This window comes from Mastigoproctus giganteus, chromosome 6, assembly GCF_048544385.1.
Source record: "Mastigoproctus giganteus isolate SK-2022 chromosome 6, ASM4854438v1, whole genome shotgun sequence".
NCBI lineage: Eukaryota > Metazoa > Arthropoda > Arachnida > Uropygi > Thelyphonidae > Mastigoproctus > Mastigoproctus giganteus.
This window is the reverse complement of record NC_143580.1, coordinates 19,819,580-19,846,186: the sequence shown is the minus strand read 5'-3', so window position 1 is coordinate 19,846,186 and position 26,607 is coordinate 19,819,580. Positions and strand designations below refer to the sequence as shown.

Here is a 26,607-nt window from a genome sequence, read left to right as displayed (position 1 = left end):
TTATTTTTATTCGATAGCTCAACCCATTTCTATGTTACAATAATGGCTATAGAGGGCACTAGTTCTTTTTTAAACAGCTCTACTGAGCAACTCTACAATTGTCATAGCTCTTTGCTTCTGTTTATATTTTGTTTATGCCTATCTTGATGAAATATAACTTAATGAATGACAGGTATTTAATTGTTTTCTGATATTCATCATTTCTACTTATTTTTGGCAATATTTTTTCGACATTTCAAAGCATATCACAGGCTAGTGGTATTAGTTTCTCCTTCAACTAACTCTCTCAGCCAATGCCCTCTATGAGGTTGGGTATTTACACACCTAGCTTGCCTAGTATCCTTAACTCTTTTCTCTTCTTTCTACTTTCTATCCTTTCTTCCATCTGTTGAGCTATTAGTGTGATACGAGGGCAATTCAGACATTCTTGCTTTCCTACTTCTTTGCTATTTTTACCTATTTTTCCTACTTTTTCCTTCCCTCACCCTGTTTTATTTCCCATTTCTATATGTTTGCTTGTCAAACTAAATTCACATCTTCACTAAAATTTACCTTTATCTCGGCCATGAAAAATTAGGTCTATCCTTTTAACAGATATATACTTAAGTTATGTACATGAATTCAATATATTCATTATCCTTTTTTAATTCATTTTTAATTTACTTTAATTCAATTTGTTTAATTTGATTTCCTTAACTTAATTGTATACACTGCGTTGGGGCTACCTTATATTTTTGGATGATCCATCTTTTGCTCCCTTTTTTTTTTTCTCCTATTTTTAATCTTTTGTCCATTACCATAAGTTTCTATAATGCAGTGGTTTCGTACATAAGGTGTAGCCCCTGATGAAATGCCTGATCTACATACCAGGTAAAGTGCAGTCATTATCAACCCACTGCAGGATGGAAGCCTCCTCAACAATTCAGGCGCCTCTGTAGCCAGGTGGGAAGGAGCAGCAGTGCGTAGCACACACTTCTTGATTAGACCGGGGTTCGAGCCCGTCACCACCAAATACGGAGGATGTGGAATGGTCAGGGAATGACCACCACAATTCGCTAATGCTCCTAAAAACCAAATAATATAACATCCTCAACAATTCATGCTGAGGGAAATGGACCATAATCTGCCACGCTATTCCGTTGCGGGTTGGCAGATCGACCGTATTCAGCAGTCAGGGGTTTGAACCCCAATCTACTCAAAGAGCGTGTGCTACTGCACTCCCGCTCTGACCACTCGGCTACGGAGGCTTTACCAACTTTTTTTTAAACCTGATCTACATACCAACATAGATTAGATCAGGCATTTCATTAGTTTGCATAAAACTTTTTCTTCCCACCCTCGGTTTGATGCTCATTATTTTTTTGAATTTCATCATATATTTTTGCTTTCCCTTTCAGCTTCTCTAAGTTTAATTGGCTCTTTGATTCAGCCTTTAATTTCAGATAAGTTTATTTTTATTTCTCATTCTTTTCTTTTTCTTACTTTTCTTCTATTAGTCTTGGCACCTTTTGTTTAATACTGCTCCATATTTATGTATTTTTTCTATTCATTATTCATTCTGATTTCATCTATATTTATTTGTATCCTGTTTTGCAGCTTGTGCACTCGGGTGAAATTCCTGTTTTTTTCTTTACATTTCCTATTCATGCATTCTGTGTGTGTGTGTGTATATATACATACACTATGTTGCCACTTTATTAGGTACCCCTACCTACTAGCGTGTTAAGCCTCCTTTGGCCTTCAAAACAGACTGAGTTCATCTATGCATGGATTGAACAAGATGCTGAAAACTTGCAGGAATGGAGTACCATGCAGTTCCTTGAAATTCGACTGAGGTGTAGGCCTGCAGCGAACAGCCCTTTCCAGCTCATCCCAAAGATGTTCAATAGGATTGAGATCTGCAGACTGAGCAGGCCACTGCAGCAAAGAAAAGTCATCGTCATGTTCCTGGAACCATTCCATAGTGATTCAGACTTTGTGCACCGGTGCATTATCCTGCTGGAAGTAACCATATGACTAAGGATAAACTGTCAACATGAACGGATGCACTTTGTCAGCAATGATGTTTAGATAGGATGTGGCATTCGGATGTGAATCTATGGGTATCAATGGACCCAACGTGTGCCAAGAAAACATTCCCCACACCATAACACTGCCTCCACTACCTTGCACAGTAATCAGACAAGGCGCACTATAGCCATAGCAGCTAATGCGCCAATAAACAACCATACCACACACAGTAATCAGACATGACAGGTCCATGGATCAGTTGTTTTCGCCATATTCTGAGCCATCGACATGATGCACTAGGAACTTCGACTTGTCAGACCAAGCAACTGTTTCCAATCCTCCATACCTAGTATCGATAGCCCAGTGCTGATGTTGCTGTGCTCTCTTGTTCTTCATTGATAACAAAGGTACATGATGTGGCTGTCGGCTGTTGTAGCCCATTCGCGACAAAGTGCGACTAGTGGTCATTGCGATATTTTGTTCTGTGCACCAAGGTATTCTGACGTGATGTGCGACATTGTGGCCCGTCTGCTTGCACAATTCTAGCCATCCACTCTCATCAACAAGTGATTTTCTTCCACAGGAGTGCCACTGAGAGGATGTTTCTGTTTGTTTCACCAGAACTGCCATTTCAGTGATGCTTTTTCCAGCATGTCTTGCACCTACTACTATGCCATGTTTGAAGTGCATTAGATCGCTCCTTTTCCACATTCTTGCTAAGGTTTGTACGATTAACATACTGGAAAGGTTCTGCATTTATAACCACAACTGTGGTCGTGGGACAAGCCATTTGTGCGCACAGCAGGGGTGTACCTAATAAAGTGGCAGAATGGTGTATATATATATACAGGGTGTCTCAAAAATATTAGTACAAACGTTTAGGGGAGGTAGGTAACATCTAAAGGAATGTGAATCGCGTAGGAACCCATAACTGAAAACGTCACGGGGAAGTAGTAGCAGAGGCACAAGAAGCAGAAATGACACAAGACAGAAATTAGTGGCAAACATTTATTTGACATAATATTAACAATGGAGTACGAGATGGATGCATTTCATGATGTTACAACAGATGCTCGAAGGTTTCACCATGAGATGCGATGCACGTGTGACCCCGATGCAGCATGGATTGGTGGACACAGTTGAATACACCTGGAGTTTCTTTGACAGTAGCAGCAGCGCAGACGAATCTCGCGACGAGATCCATTTCTGCCTCCACAGGCGATTCATGCACGATAGGTTTGAGGGCCCCCACAAAGAAATCAAGGCTCGATAAATCAGGTGAGCATAGGAGCCAGGCAACGGGTCCACCACGGCCAATCCATCAACGCCCAAAATGCCTGTTCATATGGTCACGAACACACCTTCCATAATGGGTAGGTGCCCCATCATGTTGAAACCAAATGTTGCGTCTCACATTTGCTGGAACATCAGGTAATCCTGGTAGAACTTGTTCAAGAAAGATCCGATATTTAGCAGAGTTCATGCAGGATGGTAACAGGTATAGGCCGACTAAGCAGTCACCGACCATACCTGCCCACACATTTATTGCGACGTGATGGGGGCGCACACATGAGCATTGTGCTGATTGAATAAGCCTTCCCGAGTGAGATAAGCCTCATCCGTGAACAAAACATAGGCTGGAAAATTCAAGTCTTGAACACTTTCTTGGAGAAGCCACTGTGCAAAAGCCACACGTGCAGGATGATCTTGGGGGAGTAGTAACAACCCTTTGGAGATGAAAGGGGTGTAAGGACACTGTTGCACATGGAAGACGTACAAATTGGAGCAGAATGGTATTAAGGGTAAGTTTCTACAATGGATAAAAGGATGGTTAAGTGGGAGAAGACAGGGTGGTAATGATAATCAATGGGTACTGCTCTCCGTGGACTAATCCGATATTTAGCAGAGTTCATGCGGGATGGTAACAGGTATAGGCCGACTAAGCAGTCACCAACCATACCTGCCCATACATTTATTGTGAAGTGATGTGCCGCATGGGGGTGCACATATTAGTGGAGTCCCACAGGGTTCGGTGTTGGGTCCACTGTTGTTTTGTATATTTATCAATGATATTGATGAAGGTATATCAGACTTAATGTCGAAATTTGCAGATGATGCAAAGGTTGGCAGGGTTAATGACAGTAATGGCAGTGCTACTGCAACAGGATCTAGATAATTTGGGCAGATGGGCTAAGAAGTGGCAACTGAAGTTTAACCTTGACAAAAGCAAAGTACTGCATATGGGTAGAAGTAACCCCAGAGAAACGTACCAACTGCGTGGTACTACACTTAAGGTGGTAGAAAATGAAAAAGACCTGGGAGTAATTGTGCAGGCAGATATGAAGTTTTCTGAGCAATGCAGACAGGCTGCCAGGGCAGGATATGGGGTTTTGTCAATGATATATAGGAATTTTGCTAGCAGGGAGAAGGAGGTGATTGTCTCTCTGTATAAGGCAATGGTCAAGCCATGCCTTGAGTACTGCGTACAGGTCTGGAGGCCTCATTTTATTGATGTAGGATGTAGATTTCCTTGAGCGTGTACACAGAAGGGCAACAAGATTGGTGAGGGGAACGAAGGGATCCTCTTACCAAGAGAGGCTTAAGTTCTGCAAATTGCAGTGGCTGGAGACGAGGCACCTGCACGGTGATCTGATTGAGGTGTATAAGGGCTTGAATGGGTTGAGCACGCTGAATTCTGATGGAATCCTTCCACTTGTTCAGATTACGAACCTAAGGGGGCATACATTCGGATTAAGAAAGGACATGTAAAATAGATGTGTGGAAATTTGCCTTTAGCCAACAGGTGGTTAATTGCGGGAACAAAAACTTCCATCTGTCGTTGTGGAAGTTGATAGGTTGAATAAATTTAAGGAGGAACTGGACAGGCATTTGGAGGGAATGGTGTGATTTTTTTTTTTTTTTTTTTTTTGCTGATGCTGCATAAGCTCATACACTTGCTTTCTTGCATCACATGCCACTACTAGTAGTCGGTCCAGGAAAGGGTAGAATGTTTTTTTCTCCCGAAAACTCGGGTTTTTCATCCTGGAAAGAAAATATCGACGACAGAACACACGCAATTTACAGACAGTATACACGGAGCAATATGGCCTTAATCGCTGATGCTCCTAAAACCATATTACAAGAATGCGCTGTCTGGGGTGTTAACAGAAAATTTATTTTATTTAATAAAATGCGGTATAATATTTAATTCAATGCAGAATAAATATTAATTTTCTTAAAACTCAAACTGTAGTCAAATTTCAGAGAAACTGATTTTTTTTATTTAGTTTTTCCCCCGTATTTTTTATTAAAGGAAATAAAATGGCTTACATGCTAGCACATATCATAAACATAAATAAACATTCGTAATGCTGATGCTACTGAAAGTCACATAGGTTACAACTATGAGGAAAACAGTCTGAAAAATATATTTAGAACCAGCAGGGGGGGGGCCAAACAGTATTTTCGTCTCCCCGCACGTTCTTCTAAATGGGATGAAAATAATGTTTTGTCATATTTCCTGCTAGTTATAAATATATTTAGAACTAGTACTTACATCCCATGAGTATATAATCGTAGGATAAACTTAAACAAATAATAATTAAAATCACAAAACGAACTTTAAGAACATTTAAATCAAAATGAACATCCTTCGCGTCAGTACTAGATGACATTTTTACGTCGTGGGCAGCCCTTGTGAGTAGCACAGTTGGTAAAATTGCCGTTTTCCCCACACCGGATAGAAAAGATCTGAGTTCGAGTCCCGTCGATTACGTGAAGAAAAAGGCAAATCGGCCTTTTCAACAACGTGACTGAGTTAGTCGGTCTCGGGCAGCATGGTTTTTCGTCCAGCAAACAGAAAATCGACCACAGAACACAAGCAATTTACACACAGTGTATATATGGAGCAATATGGCCTACGTCGCTGATTTCACTAAAACTCAACAACTTCGTGGGAAACTTAGTCAATCTCAGGCAAAGATTAAATGGTTTTTCCTCATGGAAACTTCGATTTTCAATCTCGTAAATCGACTGGATACATGCAATTTTCGAACAGGATATCCGATGCCTCATGTCCTTGCGTACCTCGATGTTTATTTTAAATGCCCAAAGTTACTTTACTTTCTCGCTTTTTTATTTCTTTTCTGTACAAAAACGTGAAATACTAAAAATACGTTTTTCTGCTAATCTATAAAAATATTTGGACTCAACTTAATACCCTTTAGACTACAAGGAGTATTACTGAAAATATTTAGGCAAATAAGTCTTGATAGGAGGGAATGTTTCGAAAGGAAGGTAACATAAGTCCACTGCTTTAAGTATCAACACTAACAGATGTTACTCAAGCGTTCTCAGTATTTATTATTTTTTTGGTTATAGTTAATTTTTATTTCCTTGAAACATATTTCTACTTCAAGATTTCAGGCACAACTCTTAGCAACACTGAAAATACTTCCTAAGAAAGTTGCAAATATTATCATTTACTTTGCACTCATACGTTCTTATCTAAGTTATTTTACTGCTTCACTTTTGGTTGTTGGCTGATTTATATTTAAAGAAAATTAAATTTCATTTGCATTTTAAGAACAGTTAATATATATGCGTTAAGCGCCTATGATCTTTATCATGTTCTTCCGTCTGTCTGTTTATCCGTCCACATGTAATAACTCCACTCCTAGTGGATGGATTTTCATAAAATTTTATATTTGGCTCTATAGAAAGATTTGTCCAGCCACTGAACATTTCTTTGTTAAAAATCACGAATTATTACTATTTGCTAAGGCGCGCCTGAATTGCACTGCATAAATTAACTAACTTGTCTCCAATTAGTTCTTTTCCAGCACTACTGCAGTCGCTGATAACAATGGAATGGCATCAGAAATACAAGAGGAAATGGATGGCAAAAATGCACGGCTGTTTCTCACCGGCGTCTCCCCGACACAGGCGCAGATAGGGACATTCTTCGACGTCATTGCGATGTCGAATATATGGTGATAGATCCGTTTCCTGTTCTTTAGTAGGCAGATTTGCCAATCTTCCCGTTTTGACGTTTTTCTGATGCCACCTAGAATTTGCAAGGGTATATCTTCCTCTATCCATTACTGCCAACAGAATCAAACCATTCGGACATCGTGACCTGACTTAATGACCGTTGAATTTCTGATGCCATTCCATTAATAATGCATTTTTCGAAATAGAATTTAATTTTAGTTATATACATTTGTATTTATATTTACAGTTTTTTCTACATATAATGATTAAATATGAAATCAGTCCACCAATTATAATGATATTACTAAATTCTGAGGACGATACATAAAACATGAGAAAGCAATATAGCAAATCGATTATTAAAATCGGATATTTTAAAAAGTTTTAATTTTTTGAAACCCAGCATGAGATAACTGAAAGTACTTCAGAAATTCCTTCCATCTTCGACGTGAATCGAACTCAAATTCTCACCAAAATGAGTAGTAAACAGCGATATATTCTGTTAACTAAGCTCCCATGAGGAATTGTTTAAAATATTGCAGTGTTTACAAATAGTGTGAAGTACGTGAAAACTGCATGTTTAGTATCTATTTAAACATAAAAGACATAAAAAGGACGTAAAAATAATGGGAGAATTTACCACAAAATAAGACTTATGTGACCGTAAAGGATTATCATATCAAACTGTCATGCTAACATAGAAATCCGATGGTGCAAACAAAACGGTGAGCGGTTTGGTCCTGTAGCCAGGGGCTTTCTGCACTTTATCTGTTTTGGCCCCTGAATTAATCAGAAGTTTTCATTTCGCACAACATGCAAATTGGCCAGTGAGTACCCACTTCTACAGGCAAAGAATACAGTTATTATTAACAAAATAACAATTTAACTTAAACATAAATTAATAGTTCTGAGTTGTGAAAACTGTATTATTTTTCAACCTATATTTGAAATTTAACTTTTTTTTTTTTGCTCATGCTGTATAAACGCGTTTTTGCATCATTTGCTCCTCACTAATTCCTCAAATAAAAAAATAGGCATTATTTTAATTTACATATCACGTCGGCAGCTAAAATCTTAAAATGCAACATATTTCTTAATTGCTTTAACTTAATATTACATGACTTAAAACTTGCCATACCTTTTATTTCTTCTACAGAACTACTTTGTTCACATCATAAACAAATTCCAATTTACTTTTATTTTCGTATGCCACATAAATTAATCTTCCCTCTTGGTCGTATGCGTAGCATCGTTGCTCAGCGACATCTGGCGATATTTTTTTATTATCATAAATTTTTAATTGTTAAATTCGTACTATTTGATAATCTCAGCAAAATTTGTAACGGATACACAGGGCAAAAGGACTCTATATTTTAGTATTTATCAGAGGTATTATATTTATTATGATATTATATTAGTTATACATTTTTGTAATGCACATTTGTCCGACTTAAAGATTCAAACACGCAACGGAAGATATATCCTTATTAAAAAAGAAAGTTTTATGCTGAACAGCGATAGATTTAGGTACGTGCGAACTAAGTTATGGTTTGAAAACTCTTAGTTTCTTGTCTAAATTCGGCCCTGATGATGAACAATAATAAATAAAAATAAATAATAAATCCATTTGCCAGTGGCTACTTTCAACCTCAAAGAATATAGTTCAGTTCATATATACAGGAACGAATACGTAGACTAAAAATTAAGTAGCGGACTGAACTTTTAGACACTACGTTTAGGCATTATACAAACCACACTGTATAATATATGCTGAACATAATTTACTTCCTTCTCGAGAAATGCTGCAATCCGTAAACAAGAATCATACTTTGTCTTGACTTAAAGGTCATTATTGCATGATAGTCCGCCTAGGTTATCGGTGCTGACCATCATAACCTTTGTACTTTCTTTTCGTTTCTAAAACCGCATTCTCTGGATGTTGTGCCAAGGTTGTGACGTCATAATTAAGGACGAGGTGTCTTTATGTGACCGTGGACTAGAGTCGGGATGTAACCAAGAAATCGGCTTTTCTTTTTAACCTATTAACGGAGATCAAGACATGTGATGAAGTTTTGGGAGGAGGAGTTAGGCGATTGTGCACGTGCATTTAATGCTGCCCGTCAGGGGAATATACCGTTAATAATATTTTGCAACAGTTACAGTCAGTTTATGCTATAAATGTGTCAAATGTGATGTAAGCATACTTGGTGATAAATAGGAACTTTAAGAGCATACAGATCAACATGAAGAAGCCTAAACTTATGTTAATATTTGGGGTTTTACTTTGTTTAACATGCCAAAGGAATAAAGCATCATCTTTTAATAAATTACAATACCTGAAAGACTATGCTTATCAACTGCATCAAGAAAAACGCGAACGAGCATGGACACAATGTTCCTCTAATCCTGAATCTCCTGTCCAAATAGGAGACTTTGCTACAGAGAGGATTTCGCTAAGGAGTGGGAATATTATCCGCGGTAGACGTGCAATAGCGAGTGAATTGCCCCATGTTCAACCCGACAATACAGCTTTGTTACTGCTTGCTAACACTGCAACTTTAGATAGAGAGGATGGAAAGATTGGAGATGTGGTTCCCAGACAAGCTTTCACTGCAGAATTGCGGTGTAAGCCAGAAGGAGGTCAACCCAATCCAGCTGTAATACTGGGTAAGTTAATGGATGTTTTCAAGTTCATTTTTGGGTATGTTGTAGTCGTATATAGAGCTCTATACAGCTGTAAAACCCTGTATAACCGTATTCCCATTATTTTTCTAAAAAAAATTCTAGATGCATAGTACCTCCTGTGTTTTTTTTTTTTTTTAACGATAATATAGGATGTAAGCAAGAATGATTGACAGTTTCTTCTACAACAGTATAAAATATTGTAACGAGACACATACTAATAACTGTTTTTTAAAAGAAAAGATAACGCAACCTTCCAAATCCGTCAAACTTTGTAACCTCTCACCCTTGCCGGATCTTTAAATTGTTGCATTTTGGAGTGGTCATATCATAGTCATTAAAAAAAAAAAAAAAAAAAAAATCTACAATTCTGAAGTGAAAATTAATTTATGGACTCAGTAGCCATTTTATTAGGTACACTTCCATATTTCATGAAAGGGAGCACTTCTTCAGTAACAGAATCATGTGTTTGTATCATGTGATATAAAGCAGGTGGAGATACTTAGAGATGCCGCATGTGTGCAAGTTAGTGCGAAAATGGCCAAGACGAATGTACTTAATGGACTTTGAACGTGACAAGATAACTAGAACCTGACGCGCTGGCATGAGTTCTCGAACACTGCAGCCCTGCTACCTTTTTTCACTTATGGCTATATCTCGGATGAATTGCAATTAGTCCGACAACCAAATAACATCCACCCAACGGCAATCCTGTGGTCGCAAATAGCTCGTTGATAGGAGAGGCTGATTGAGGTTGATAACTAGTGTTAACTAGTGCAGGGTAACGTAACGCATCAGTCGGTCAAATAACAACCCAATGTTATGTATTGCTGTACCGCTGCTGATGACCGGACCGGATTCCACTCCAGTTAATAAAAAATCAAAGGTAATGTTATAGTGAGATTAGGAACACCAACATTTGACAGAGAAGGATTGAAAAAATGTTGCCAGGTCAGACGAATCTCAGTTCCTCCTGTTTCATATTCAATAGAAGACCAGCATATTGTGTAAACAACATGTATCAATTGATCCATCATGCCAAGTACTAAAAATGCTGGCTTGTGGTGGCAGTATAATGATGGGGGGAGTGTTTTCGTGGTGCATATTAGACTCCCTTGGTACCAGTAGAGAGACAGTTGGATGCCACAGGCTACCTGGAAATCGTTTCCTACTGGGTACTTCCCTTCATAAATAGGACCTACTCGCTATTATGTGGGAGTAAAATGGGCACTCAGTGTAAATTGATATTATAAGAACGAAAGTAAATTATTGAATATGAAATTTAAATTCACTGTTTATAAATAATCATACCGTGACTATGGCCAAAGGAGTTTACAGCGCCATTGTAACTGTTTTATATTATCACAAATAGTATGAATCAGAGCTGTAATACTCAATATGTTCTACGTTGATAATAATATTAGTAAATTAATAAGAGGAGTTTACCTCAATATAGTACGTGGAACACTTCCGTATGATACCCTCCAGAAATTAAACCGGAAAAAACGAAAAAATCGACAACTTACCGGTACATTAAAGTAAAATATAAATAATTAAATAATCAATTTAACACAATTCAAAATCAATTCAAAACAATTAAAATTCAAATTAACGCAATTAAAAGAATCTAACGAAAATCGTTTTGAATATTTTCGTTAGATTCTTTTAATTGCGTTAATTTGAATTTTAATTGTTTTGAATTGATTTTGAATTGTGTTAAATTGATTATTTAATTATTTATATTTTACTTTAATGTACCGGTAAGTTGTCGATTTTTGCGTTTTTTCCGGTTTAATTTCTGGAGGGTATCATACGGAAGTGTTCCACGTACTATATTGAGGTAAACTCCTCTTATTAATTTACTAATATTATCACAAATATAAAACAGTTACTATGCAGCATATAAGGGCTATCAGGGCAATGTTTCAGGGCAATGTTTAACGCTATCAGGGCAATGTTTAACGCTAGACTGCACTTAACTATGAATGTGGTCCTGTGCGTTTTACTTAGGAAAAAAGTTTTTTTAACGGGCGTTATGAATTTATAGGACCCAGATTATAATGCATGCAGTGTCAAATGATATTACAGTGCTAAACAATGGCAGTTCTTCATATGAAGTGTCATCTTTTAGGATTAAAAAAAACTCTTTTTTTCATCCTGTAAATTATAATTTATTATTTGACATAACGAAAGTAATTTCATTGAAGTTTTAGAAAAAGAATAAAAGATGAAGTCGCACCTGAATTACATTTATTTTGGGTGACCAAAATAAATTTTCAAGTACTATATATTTAACCCCAGGGACTCACATCTGGTGAGTATGGGCTTAACAAACCCAGGGTCGTGAGCTGAATATCATCATTCTTCTCTTTCTTGGTGATTTCCTCTCTCTCTCTCTCTCAGGGTAACTCAGAATTTTTTTTTCTGCCTGGTGCAGCAAAAGCCTCAGGCTTCCTTGCACCATATGGCTAATAATGATAATGATAATGATAATGCACTTGTTAGCTAGTGTGCTTATTCTAATCTGAGCACCACGTGCAGCAAAGTTATTAAACCTCCTTTTGTCATATGGTCGGAAATGAGAATATGCTGAAACCGTTTAATTAATATTTATTGATCTGTAATTTTGATATTATCGCATCCAATTTATAACATGCATTTTTATTTGTAGAGGGTGCCGATGCTTGTTCACCTTTTCCAGGAAAAGGCTGGAAACTAGGAATAAAAACATTGGATAAGTTGAATGAAAGAAATGCTCGATTCTTTTTCAGCCTTCAGACGTTTCAAAGTCGCCAAAGTTCAGAGTTAATCGCCCCCATAGGTTTTGTACCGGGAGAGTGGTTTCATCTAATGGTTTCATACGACGGTAATCGGGTGGCATTCTATATTAATGGAGCTAAGGTTAGTTGCAGAAATTTGTATTTGGAATTCAATTTCAGATGTTGTATGCAAGACTAACCAGTGACAATACACAATCCAAGCAAAGCATTCATGATATACCTCTTTTCACAATATGATGGACTATATTTTTTTAAAGTTAACCTTAAATTATTTTATTAACATGAATTTTATTAATGTGTGGACATATATCCACACATTAATTGAGGATACTAAAGTTGTCAAGATTATGAAGGGTAAAATCGACTTAACGAAGCTTGTTTTTTAAATTTAAAACAAAAGTGTTTTTTTTGTTCTTTTTGGTTTTTAAACCGAATTGTTTAAAGTTAGCTTTCTTTATGAATTTATTCAGTTAAGGTTAATTTAGGATTTTAAGCTTTAGGTTAATAAATTCATTTAATTTAGTTAAAGTTAATAAAATTCAGGTTAATAAAATAATTTAAGGTTAACTATTCAGTTAAGTTAACTTTTAAAAAAAAATCTTGGCAACTTTAGTATCCGCAATTAAAAACGATATGGCCCTCGTGGATAGAACAATTAGTAGAATCGTTGACCTCCCCACGCTGGATGGAAAAGACCTGGGTTCGAATCCCGCCGATGACGTGAGAAATTCTTCTGTGTCTTTTTCACAAAGTGCCTGAGTTGGTTGGTATTAGGCGAGGATAGCTTGGAAATTTCTGCTGAAACTCGAGTTTTTCGTCCAGCAAACAGCAAATCGACCACCGAACCCCCCAATTTAGAGACATAATACAAAAGGCGCAATATGGCCTAAGTTGCTGATGTACCCAAAACTCTATAACAACAATAATATGTTAGTGTACGAAGCCTACACTCTTGGGCAAAAGTTAAGAGAATGATGTTTGGTTTAATAATTTTCATCATAAATTATTAAATTGTATTTAAAAAATAATAATATGAATTACCCATATATTAACCATCATAAGTGAATTATGAGTGATTCATGCTATCTCTGATATATTAACTCATAAGAATCGAAAAATGAGCATCCAGTAAAGGAGTCCGTAGACGTTAATTAGGAGGATATGATCACTCTTGATAGGCAACGTACACAACGAGGTCCATGGTATTAACTACAGTGTTTAAGACACCTCGTGGTGATGAAGTGCGATCTTCCAGGAGAGTAAGTGGTAACACTAGTAAGGTTCTGGTAGGCAGTTGACAACTCTAAATTGTCTCCCCAGAGTATTCGATGTCTGTCCAATGGAATTCGTGTTTGAAGATCTCTATGGCCTCAGACAAATAGCTTATTATGAACAAAGGCCTCCACTCGTTGTTGCCTTTAGGGCGGCAGCGTTATAATCTATTAGAAAGAAATCGAGCTTACTGAACTCCTAAAAATGGCCTTATTCTTCGGGTCCCTCTGAAACTAACCAATAAACATTAATGGTAAAGGACCGCCGTGAAGAGTAAAGTTTGATTGTTTTAAATTTGTGTCGAAACAACTAAGACCTTGATGAAAGTATATCAGTATATTGCGTTTGTAAACTGTTGTATTATTTAGTCTCTTTTGTGTTTGTTGGATGAAAAATTCCAGTTTTCGAGAGAAAAACCATGAAACCCATGTATCAGCCTGACAAAGTCGGCCACATAATATCGATTATTCTATACCATGCAAAAATAGTATATGCAATTTACTTCAAGGAATATACTACCAGGTACAAAGGAAATACAGGGTAACTGAGAGCCCACAAAATTGCATGTATCGCCGGTTCCAGTTGTGGTAACAACATACAATTTTGTTGATTTGTGGATTTGTTAAATAACGTCACAATGTCGTGCACTGGTGGGCAAACGCGATAATAAAATTAATCGCCAGAATGCCACGTCTGTGTAAGGCAATCATAACATCTCGTGGAGGATATTTTGATGAAAAATCAGTATAGTTGTTAATCATTTCAAACTTTTTTTGCTGTGAATTTTTCAATGCCTAATAAAAAAAATCTTAAAATACTTTTTTGTAGTGTGAAGTTCTCTAATATCAAACCTTACATTATCATAGCTAATTTCAAAAAATAAATAAATAATAATAATAAAAAAAATAATTAACGAAAACTGTTGTCATACGGTGTGATTCCAAACTTTTAGGGGAGACTGTATATTAATATTATATTGCAGTAAGTGGCAGTTTCAAAAAATTCTAGTCCAGAATAATATTCCAATATGTATCCGGATACTCTTTTTGGAGGGTTTGTAAAAGAGCTGTTGCATAAGTTTCAAAATTTTTAAGATTTTGTCTTAACAAAGGTCGTTTATTTTTGTTGGCAGGTTGTAGTTAGTCAAGACCAGAAAGGGGACACATTTATGAAGACATCTACAGACTCATGTCGTACACTTCGTATTGGGGGATACCCAGGTAGTTTTTTCAGAGGAACAATTGACGATCTACGGTTATGGAAGCGGGCTCTTTCGCATGAAGAGGTTATGCTGTGCATGAATTCCCGTAACCAACATATGAACTTATTCAACGAATCTGGACTAGTATTTGTGGATACGTTTGATACAACAGAGAATTGGGAGTGGAGCAATACTAACAGACTGGATTTCCCCATTCATATGCCTTCTCTGGTAGTCTCTGATATTCCCTTAAAACCATACTATCCACTGATTCGACCACCACCTTGTGGGTTTACGATATGCGATGCTCCAGAAGTAGTGACCAGCTATCAAAAGAACTGGGAGCTCAGACATCCTAAAGTAGTGAGGTAATATATATCCAAATACTTTCTGAACGTGTTATAATTTAACTTTTTACAATTTTATTCTTTCTCAAAATAAAGTCTTTGGGATCAAAAAAGGAATTACAATAATGTTGCCCTTCTGTAAATATGCTTCCCCATATATTCTTTCTTTATTTGATACGAGTATTTTGTAAATACAGGAGAATTCCTCTCAACTTGATGTTCTGTAAACAGGAGTCGAGAGAACTAGCAACAAAGCGCAATTTCCCAACTACTTATTGGCAGAGTTCAGCACAAAAAGAACGAAAAAAGAAAAAACGAATGATAACCGTGTTTCGCTACTGCTTCTTGTTGTGAGAGGACTCAGTTAAACATTTATTTCTGATACAAATCTTCGACACATCTTAGATTTCTTTTTATATTTAGATTTTTGTATTTTTTTATAATGTCATAAAAATTTTCGCTTGTACTAGAGATGAAAAAACAAAACTAAATGAGTGTATCGCGCTTATTTGAAATAAATTTAAGACTTGTATTCAGAGGCGAAACTATAAATTATGAGCACCTCATAGGATTTCCTAATGGCCCTACGTAATCTTTAACAACCATCGAAACCAAATTTCAGGCCCTCTGACTCCTCTAACCGTCCCCTCTTCTCCGCGGTGGCGGACTTGGTGGTATGGCAGTTTCGCCACGGCTTGTATTTAACCCAAATTTAATACATTTAGGCGAAAGCTTTAATCATTACGCAGGGCGTCGCGATTTACGGTCTTATTTTGCGCGATTCTGAAATAACGTGCCCTTAAAATACACAAGCAGGCCAAAAAAATTAGAATCTTTGTATTAAGACAGTCACAGAGAGAAGAAATGCAAACAGATGCAAAGAAAACTGTAACGTAGGCTGATGACATGTTGCCTTGTTGAGTATAAAGATTGCACAGACTGTTCGACTGCAGTAAGCTGAAGCCATAATAGGGAAAACGCGTGGTACATTATACTCTGAAAAAAAAAGTTTTATCCTAGGCTCATGTTTAGCAGGATCCACGATTCAAGGAATGAAAGAAATTAACTGGTTTCTCAAAGGTTTTTAATGACTGAATGCAATCTTTTCTTCCACACCTCAAAGGCGTAAATGTGGCAGAAAACAATTCTTCATGAGCGAAGCCGTTGTACCAGGAGGACTGTGAGGAAAAATAGGACATCCAGTATGCGGCAAATAACATCGGAATTCAACCAAGCCCAGAAATGCCCTATTTCAGCCCGTATCATGCTCAGGGAATTGAAGAAATTGGGTTTTGGCAATCGCCTACCTATCTGGAACCACTTATTTCGGAGAAAAACAGAAAAATCCGCTTGTAGTGGTGCCGAGAGCGTCGTGATTGGACAGTGGAAGAAAGTACTGTGGTCAGATGAATCACGATACACTTTGTTTTGCACGGACGGTAGGCAATGAGTGTGGGGAGAACCTCACGAAGCGATGGACCCTGCTTGACTTGTTAAGACATCCCAAGCATCTGGAGGTGGTATCATAGTATGGGAAACGTTTTGTTGGCACGGACTGGGTCCATTGATACAGGTGGAAGGACGAAAGTCATCCAGCGATTACCTGAATTTTGTATCAGATCTAATGCACTCTGCATTGTTACATTTTTATTCCGAAGGTGATGGCCATTTTATGGATGACAGTGCAACAGAACATCGTGCAAGAATGGTTTCGAGAACATGCCACGGATTTCCACCACATTCAGCTGATCTCAATCCTATTGAGAATGTGTGAGATATGCTGGACAGAGTTGTTCGACAACGAAGTCCTTTTCTTTCAACTTTGTCGCAGCCACGATATTTTGTTGGAAGAATGGTTACAATTAGACCAAAACGCACTAAAACACAATCCATTCCACGCCGCACAATTGCTGTTATTCGATATTGAATAAAGGTTCGAATTTTTTTGGCCAGTGTGTGTATAAGTAACAATAAACAAAGCTTGCTATACGCGTAAATATTAAAATTAAAAGAACGCAGAGTCAAAACACGCTTATAAAATTGAAGCTAACTCAAGAAATCAAAGGATTGCAGTGAGTGATATTTTTAAATTTTATTTAAAGTGAAGTCCAATATTTTACATTTTACTTTTTAATTTGTTCTTTTATGTTCACATGTTTATTTCTTAACTGACAGATTACCTTTATCAATGGACCCAGTCCGTGCCAACAAAACGTTTCCCATACTATGATACCACCTCCAGATGCTTGTGATTGCTTGGACTGTGATAAGCATCTGCTTATCACAGTCCAAGCAATCGAAGGCGACCTCTACAAATTTGTCAAGGATCGCAAATACCGGAGAGAGATCCTTGATGACCTAAACTCAACCAGGCAAACTGCACAGTAATGGCGCAGTATAATAAATTTAAAAAAGGATGTCTGTATAATATTGTATATAATGTCAAAAATACTGTATAATATCTTTATGAATATATTGTGAATAATTTAACTGAAACTTATTATATTGTTGGCCCTGGGGGATGAACCCGAATTTCGATGTGGGCCCCGTCCTCAAGGCCTTTGTCCACCAGTCAATGTGAAGCCCCTGGCATTCCTGCCGTGAAGGGTACATTGTATACATCCTGTTGTACACAATAAAAATTATATTTATTTATTTTTATTATACTGTATACGCATGCATGCATTCGAACCCAGAATTTTAATGTTTGCATTGTTGTTGGGTTTCAGGCGCATCACCAGCTTACGCCATATTGCGCTTATATGATATGTCTGTAAATTGCATGTGTTCTGTGGTCGAGTTGCTATTTTGCTGGACGAAAAACCCGAGTTTTCGGGAGGAAAAAACGACGCTACTCACGCCTGAGACCGACTAACTCATCCACGTTGTAAAAAAAAAAAAAAAAAAAAGACATAAAAATTCCTCGGGTTATTGAGAGGATTTGAACTTAGGTCTTTTCCAGCCGATGGTGGTAGGACGATGATTATATGAACTGTACTACTAACATGGACTTAATGTATGGCATATTGGGTCGTAATTTGAGTGCGCCTTTTTTTACGCGCATGTTCTAGAAGCATAACCCACGCGTAAATGACGACCGCCTGGTATTTGTTTGATCCCTATCTTGTTTCAAAATGGCAAACTCAATCGTAAAATTATAAAAACCATCATCACTCGTACTGTATCTGTTGATTCCGTCTGTTACGCAGAATACGTTTACAGTCCCACCTAAACAAAATTTGCAGTACATGAGGAAGTCATTGAGTTGGATAATAAAACCATCCAACCAAATTAAAATAAACCCCAAAGCAACTCTTAATTGCTTTGGGGTTTATTTCGGTTTATTATAAAGCTTCGGTGTATATTTTCAGTAAATCCGTATATTTTATAGTTGGTCTATCTGTTTTATTGGATGGAAACTACAAGTTATCTGGAGAATAAGTTACTATTTTAATATCTCTAGAAACTTGAAACTATTCTAATTAAACAGTTTTGTCAACTACTTGTCTTCCATCCACACCACTTTTCTTTTGAAATCTCAAGAAGTATTCTGCTATACTATTCGCATGGCAATTAGGCCTATTTCTCTTACCAAACTAGCACTTCCTGAAATCTTAAGATATTGAATCAACTTGTAACTTTGCCTTCTTATCAACTTGTGATAAGAAGGCAAAGCCAACTATAATTCAGTCAAGGAAGTTCAGAAATGAGTTGACAAATCCCAAGTGTATATATAAAAAAACCAATAAACCCGTTTCCAAATAACGTATTGCAGCTGTATAAAACCTTGACAACCAATCCATCGTTACTACGAGAATAAAAATCATAGGACTATAATATTACAGGGAATTTCATCTTCATTCATAATAAAGGTCAGGGATAATGAACAAGTTAATTAACATACGCAGTGCACTACATTTCAGGCGCGTTATCAAAGTAATAACTCATGATTTTTAACAAAAAACAGCAAAAAAAAGTAACTAATTTTATGAGTGAACCTTTCCATTTCTACGCATCCGCTACATTGCCTATCTATTCCTCCAATTAAGTAAATATCCAGTGCTTCATCTACAATATGCAACATATGGATAGCATATGTGATATGCATGAAAAAAATAAATAATAAATAAAATAATTACCGTATTTCTATTTGTCTGTTTTTAATGAAATTTGGCTCGAAAAATCGTTCGAAAGAGCGATATTTAAAATTTTATGAAAATCCATGCAGCGGGAGTTCAGCTATTACATGCGAACGGACAGATAAAGAAATAATAATTGTCGGATTTATTATTTCTTAGAAGGAAAAAAAAAACCAAACTGGTAAATAGAAGATTAATCTATTAAGAAAATTAAACTAAAGCTACTTCTTTTCTAGTTGTATACATTAATGGGCTCTGACCATTTCCCTGTTTATTGAAAAATAAACCCGAGTTCGAATCATTGCCGATGACGAGATGAATTTTTATGGGTTTTTCCTCCTGGAAACTCGGGTTTTTCGTCCAGCAAATCAGGAGAACAACAAAACACAATCAATTTACAGACATAATATATACGGAGCAATATGGCTTAAGCCACTGATGCACCTACAACAAACAACCAAAACAAAAAAACCATTCAACATATGACGGTTTATTGGAAACAGTAGCGGCCTCTGGCAATTTTAACTAGTAGTCCCAAAATATTATTATTTATTATTGTTCTTTTATTTTATTTATTTATTTATTGTTAGAACTTTGCTTTTCTACAATATTAATATCAACTATTAATCTGCCTATTCGTTTAATTTCAAGTTTATCATTGCAGTACAGCGTAGAAAAAAAAATAATAAAATAAATAAATACATTACTATTTATTGAGAATAACACAAACACAAGCAAGCGAAATGGAGACTGGAGGAAATTTTGATATAGATAATATTGATGTAGATATTTTGATATAGAGAGGAGCTTGGTTGGTTGTTGTTGTCGTAGGGTTTTGGCTGCATCGGCAACTTAGGCCATATTGCGCCATACATCATACGTCTGTAAGTTGGGTGTGCTCTGCGATCGATTTACTGTTTTGCTGGACAAAAAACTCGAGTTTCCGGAATAAAAACCATGCTACCCTGGCGCGTAACTGAGTCACGTTGCGAAAAAGGTCCATAAAAATTCCTCGCGCGTCATTAACGGGATTCGTACTGAGATCTTTTCATTCCGGTGTGGGAGGACGGTGATTATCCAACTGTGCTGACCATGGGGGAGAGGGTTGATCTTTTGACTTCGGAATACGACTATATAGCTCACATCTGGTGAGTATGGGCTTGGCACACCCAGGGTCCTGAGCTGGATATCATCCTTCTTCTCTTTCTTGTGATTCCCTTCTACTTCTCTCTCTCTCTCTCTCTCTCTCTCTCTCTCTCTCTCTCTCTCTCTCTCTCTCTCTCTCTCTCTCTCTCTCTCTCTCTCAGGGTAACTCGGGAGCTTTTTTTTTTTCCTAGTGCAGCATAAGCCTCAGGCTTCCTTGCATCATATGGCTATTAATAATAATAATAATAATAATAATATAACATTTAATTATTTATTAACATCGGTTATAAATATAAAATAAATAAAAATTGGCAATTTAAAAAAATAATAAATAAATATAAATCGGTAATAAATACAAAGAGATATTTACTTTCTTTTAAATGATAATATGCAATGCCCTCTCACAATCGCATTTTATAGCTGATCGGAAGTTAGTTTACAGAATGCTGGATAAGAGGACCTCTACTCTAGTCTTAATAGGTTATTATAAATGAAATCGTAGGCTTCAAGGAAAAGAACGAGATCAACTCCATCATAATCTCTTTGAATTGGTTAAAATTAGTGAAACATAGAAGTCCTCGTAGGTAGCACAGTTGGTATAATCACTGTCCTCCTTACACCGCGTGGAAGACGCCTGAATTCGAATCCCATAAATAATGCTAGGAATTTTTATGGGCCAGGTAGCATGTTTTTTTCTCCCGGAAACTCGGGATTTTCGTCTAGCAAACAGCAAATCGACCACAGAACACACGCAACCTATTGTATACAGCGCAATATGACTTAAGTTGCTGACCCGCCGAAAACCTTACTACAACCAACCAAATGAAACATAAAAATGTCTATGTACGTACATTCAGAGAAACTTTCCATTTTTTTGTAAGTTACTACTGTAAACATGTTTTAAACTTATTTGCTAATTAATGCAAATATTAAAACTAATTTTAAAAATATTAAAACCTTTTATTAAAACTAATAAGCCTATCTTTAAATCTGCAGGTACAGGATTATATCTGTATGCAACACAGACGGATCAAATCTCACTGTTACCGAAGAACAAATCTCAGCTCAGCACAAAGCACTTCAAATGGCTTTTTCTCCTTACAATATCAGTTGGGAGCTAAACATAGAGACAGTATATAACACATCTTTACGCCAAAGAGCTATTCTCTTTGGATGCAACCCAGAAAAAATTGGTAATGGGGAGTGCAATCCAGAATGTCAGTTTCCTATGACTGGAAATGATGGTGGCGATTGTGATCGAGAAATGGCAGAGTGTGACAAGAACCTGTGGGGAAATGGAATGTGTGATCCTTCGTGTAATAAAGCTTATCACGGCTGGGATGGTGGTGACTGCTGTAATACAGATAAATCGGACGCATTAGAAAGTTGTTATAATCCTGATTCGCCGCACAGGTAATATCCTAATTTTATTAAATGTTATTATATTGATTCAATGCATTAAAAAAGTGAATATATTTTTATGCGGTTGTAAAAATATGTGAGGAATGGTCAGTTAATATCTGCATTTACTTTGAAATATATCTTTATGTTACAAAACCTATAGCAGAAACAAATGTGACCATGGGAAAGAAAAGTGGAACACTGATCCTTTTTCATAAAGAGATGAGTGCAGTATATGGGAAGGATTGACTATATATATTAGGGCAGAGTTCCAGATGGTATAAGCGTTTCACTGCCCACATAACATTTGACTGACCATATTGTGTCATGGCAGCCTCTGTAGCTGAGTGGTCAGGAGCGGGAGTGCAGTAGCACACGCTCTTTGAGTAGACCGGGGTTCAAGCCCCTGACTACTGAATACGGTCGATCTGCCAACCCGCACTGGACCAGCATGGCAGATTATGGTCCATTTCCCTCAGTATGGATTGTTGAGGAGGCTTCCATCCTGCAGTGGGTTGATAATGGCTGCACTTTATTCTGTCATGAAAGAGAATGGAAGAAAGTGGAGGATTTAGTCACGGAAGACTGTCAACAATTCGCGAATTGGCTGATAAGTTACGCTTATGTTCTGGTTCTGTGGAAAAAACATCAAGCAAAACCATTTGCATCTGCACGCACAATATTAGTCCCTAGAAGATGCAAGAGTAGATATTTAAAAAAAAAACTTTTCATTATAATAATGAATACAATTACACGTACTTCTTTTCTTGACTGATTCCTATTGATGAGACCGGGATTCACTATTTCGATCCTGAAACAAGAGGCAATGAATAAACCTCTGAAAACAAGAGATGTACTTTCTAGGAAGTACCTGTTCGAAAGGTGACTGTTGATTTTTTTCGAAACTAGCATGGTATGTGATCCTCATCGTTGTCATTAAAATGACACCATAATCGCCTGGACATGACACTAACTTTTTATTCAGTATATACAGCTTTATGAAATATTATCCAAAGGCTTGGTGTTTTTTTATGAAAATGCCGCTGCACGCAATTCACATGGCACATTGATGACAAGCTTATGTGGCTTGGAAAATTTTCCATGTTCCTCATATTTTTCTATTCTCTACAAATTTATCCCTCTGTGCATTCCCAGGGTACATTTTGAGTTGCAGGTATTTTCCCAATGACGATGCAACGATTTCTGAGAAGTCATGGTTTTAAGAGAAACGTTGATGTTTCCTTTACAAACACGAGAAAGATAAAATCGCATGTTGTAATTGCAAAAGAAACATAAAGATGTTTCTCTTGCAATCACAAGATGCCCTGAAAATCTGTGAGCAGTGCAGACGGGTTGCTAGGACAGCTCATGGGGTTTTGTCAATGATATACAGGAATTTTTCTAGCAGGGATAAGGAGGTGATTATTCCCTTCAATAAAGAAGAAACAGACAAATTATTAGAATTATTGCCGAGAAATTAAATTACTGTACACATATGACTTCGATAGTGTATGGCAGAAATATGTCTCCCTAGTTGGTGGCTGTATAGAAAAGGACTAGTAAATATGGAAAGTTTCGACCTTCTTTCAGCAGTTCAAGGTGCATATAGATCTTTACTGAACCATCCTCATAACCATTTGTGTTATTTCAAATAGCCTAGAGGGTAATTAAAACTAGCTTCATAGCATTGTAAACATGAAGGCCTGACGTAGCCCAGTGGTCAGGAGCGAGAGTGCATAGCACGCGTTTCTTGAGTGGACCGCGGTTCAAGCCCGTGATTACTAAATACGATAAATATTTGTATTGACGATTTATTGTAAGCTCTACTGACTTGGTTGTCGCGCCGGAGTATAAACAGAAAATTTATTTATTTATATGACTTTTTGTATTTTGAACTATCAAAAACATGCGAAGCAACGCATGTAGTTCTATTGGTAGTCATCAATATGACAAGTATTACAACGCGGTATACGTTCCAGGATTCTTTGAAGTTGGTATCCTGGAATATCGCTATGTTTTCCCCGAAAACAGGAAAGGAACTGTAGTTCTATTAGTAGTTATAACGTCTCAATACAACACTAGTCATCAATATGACAAGTATTACAATGCGATATACGTCCCAGGATTCTTTGAAGTTGGTATCCTGGAATATCGCTATGTTTTCCCCGAGGGGAAAAAAAAAAAAACTAACAACACATAAATACTAAAATTACCAGATAAATATTTTATTTATCAATTGTTTTTATTATGAGGACAACATTACTTGTTAACGTAGAGAACTATGCAGGGGCATTCTCAGAATTTTCTAAAGGGGAGGGCTACAGTAGTACAAAAGGTGTTAAAGCAATGTTCCAGTGAATCATTACGCTTTAAACATCATGTATCAGCAAAAAAAAAAAAAAAAAAACACATTATTTTTATCATAAGGGAGTTCAGTGGCGGATTCAGGGTAGGGGCAGCGGGGTACGTTCCCCCCCACTGTCGTTTTTCGGAGAATATATACCAATCGCTTAAATTTCCTTTAGCTACAAAAAATATATATTTGTTTTCATTGTTAATATAGGATTTTATCTATTTTTGCATTGGGGCCCAACTATTTTCAACTGACTACAGTTGGCAACACTAATGCTGATGTGATCGCCATTCTAGTTCGAGGCGTCATGCAGTCTGGTCGTGCGTAATGTTTACTTCAAAGTAATTCAGACTTTAGCTGTGTGTCTGTGTCCGCCAGTCATATTATGTTTGAGTATTTTATATTATTATTATTAGCCATAGAGTGCAAGGAAGCCTGAGGCTTATGCTGCACCAGCCAAAAAAAAAAAAAAATTTTTCTGAATTACCCCGAGAGAGAGAGAGAGAGAGAGAGAGAGAGAGAGAGAGAGAGAGAGAGAGAGAGAGAGAGAGAGAGAGAGAGAGAGAAATAGAAGGGAATCACCAAGAAAAAGAAGAATGATGATATCCAGCTGAGGACCCTGGGTGTGCCAAGCCCATACGTACTAGATGTGAGCCCCTGGGGTTATCATATTTGTTTTGTTCTGTGCATTATTTTGTGCCTTGTTTGTACACAAACAAGGCACAAAATGGAGCTCCCCGTCACAAATGGTGCTCCTCCTGTAATTTTTTTTTCTGGATCCGCCACTGAGGGAGACTATAGTCCCTTTGGCCCACCTGAGATCGCGCCTGGAACGATGCAAAACTCCTATGCTTTCCTACACCAGGAACAAACAGATTTGGCAGAATGGTCTAATTCAGTGACTCCAAAGTGCGTTCCAGTGAAAACTGACGTTTCGCATAGTGGTTCTTCAAATGTTCCATTAAATTTTATCACTGATTTTTATTTAATTTGTACACAAATATACTGATACAGAGGGTTCCGCGGAAGATTTAGATTTATAAAAGGGTTCCGCAGCCAAAACTAATTTGAAAGGAACTGTGTAACTAGTGCAAGTTGACGTGTTCTTTGTTATGTTGATTTTCTAGAACATCCAACATAAGCTGTCGTCATGTTTTCTAAGTTTCATCACTTATACGAACAACCTGAACTGCTTTACTTTTCAGCACACTAGAATTCCCATACAGTAATAAATGAAAGGTCTACCGCGGGCTGTTTACCATAACGTGTGGTGCATAGTGTGCATAGCGTTAGGGTCAGGCGCCACCTGTGGTTTCCCACATCTGCGCCTTATGTACGCTGTGAAGAGATACAGTACTCCTGTAAATGTCAGAAAAGCGTTGTGTGGCGAATGTGTAGTTTTGTGTTGGGTTCTGTTGGACCTGGCATTTGGCCGCGGGGGCCCCTAGTGGGACCCTGTGTTGTCCGCACACACCACTAGGAGGTAGCCAGGCTGCCCATTTTCTCTGGCTAGTCTCCGTCAGGGTTGCCTGAGCGTCCTGAGCGGAGATCAAGTAAAAAAAAAATATCGTGTGGTGCAAAAACTCATTGACGTTGCGGTTGTGAGATTCGATTGTTCAATTAAAAAAATGCACTATGTCCGCCCTGTTGTTCTAACAATCGCTATTTTCTTGTTTAGATGTGTTCGCGTGTTCGCCAACTGCCTGTGAACTTTTAATTAGTTAACAATAAAAATTTCAAGGTCCTGGTTTTCATTCAATGCTTGATATATTTTAATAAATTCAAACACATGAAGAGTTACATGCATAGGTTTCATACGTACATAGCCTTCCATACTTTCTTACAACTTTGTGGGGTTATTTTTGAATTTATCTGTACGAAAAATTAAAGTGCTATTTTGAGATTTTACGAATATACATTCGTAACAATTTATATAATCGTTATTTGCACAGTGCTGACCAAGAGACGATCCGTGAAGTTGTTACTTTTATATTGAACATACCGATTCACAAGAGCATATATACAAGAATTCTCAGCTGTTGAAGTATGCTGTGCTGCGTGGCAGTTTAGTCAGCACGATACGTTGTCGTCTGCTTTTTTTTGGAGAGATCTAGGTTCCATTCCTGTTGACGAGTGAAGGAATTTCTAAGTCCTTATTTGAAGCCGTAATTAGCCGATTTCACGGGAAAGGGGTAGTTTTTTTTCCTGTGAGTTATTCCAGTTTATTAGCTCACCGAATATACAAATCCTCCTGTGAGCATCCACTTCCTGATATAAATAAATT

At 37.2% G+C, this 26,607-nt stretch overlaps 1 protein-coding gene across 1 annotated transcript in view; it reads left to right on the top strand.

The window, feature by feature from the left end:
* The first annotated feature begins 9,245 nt into the window (after positions 1 to 9,245).
* The window catches only part of LOC150084039 (pappalysin-1-like), a 68,338-nt gene continuing 50,976 nt past the window's right edge, over positions 9,246 to 26,607 (top strand). The window contains exons 1-4 of the mRNA XM_090375782.1: positions 9,246 to 9,669; positions 12,356 to 12,585; positions 14,869 to 15,305; positions 21,566 to 21,982. Coding sequence (XP_090231908.1) covers positions 9,246 to 9,669; positions 12,356 to 12,585; positions 14,869 to 15,305; positions 21,566 to 21,982 — 1,508 coding nt within the window. The remainder of the gene's footprint in view (positions 9,670 to 12,355; positions 12,586 to 14,868; positions 15,306 to 21,565; positions 21,983 to 26,607) is intronic.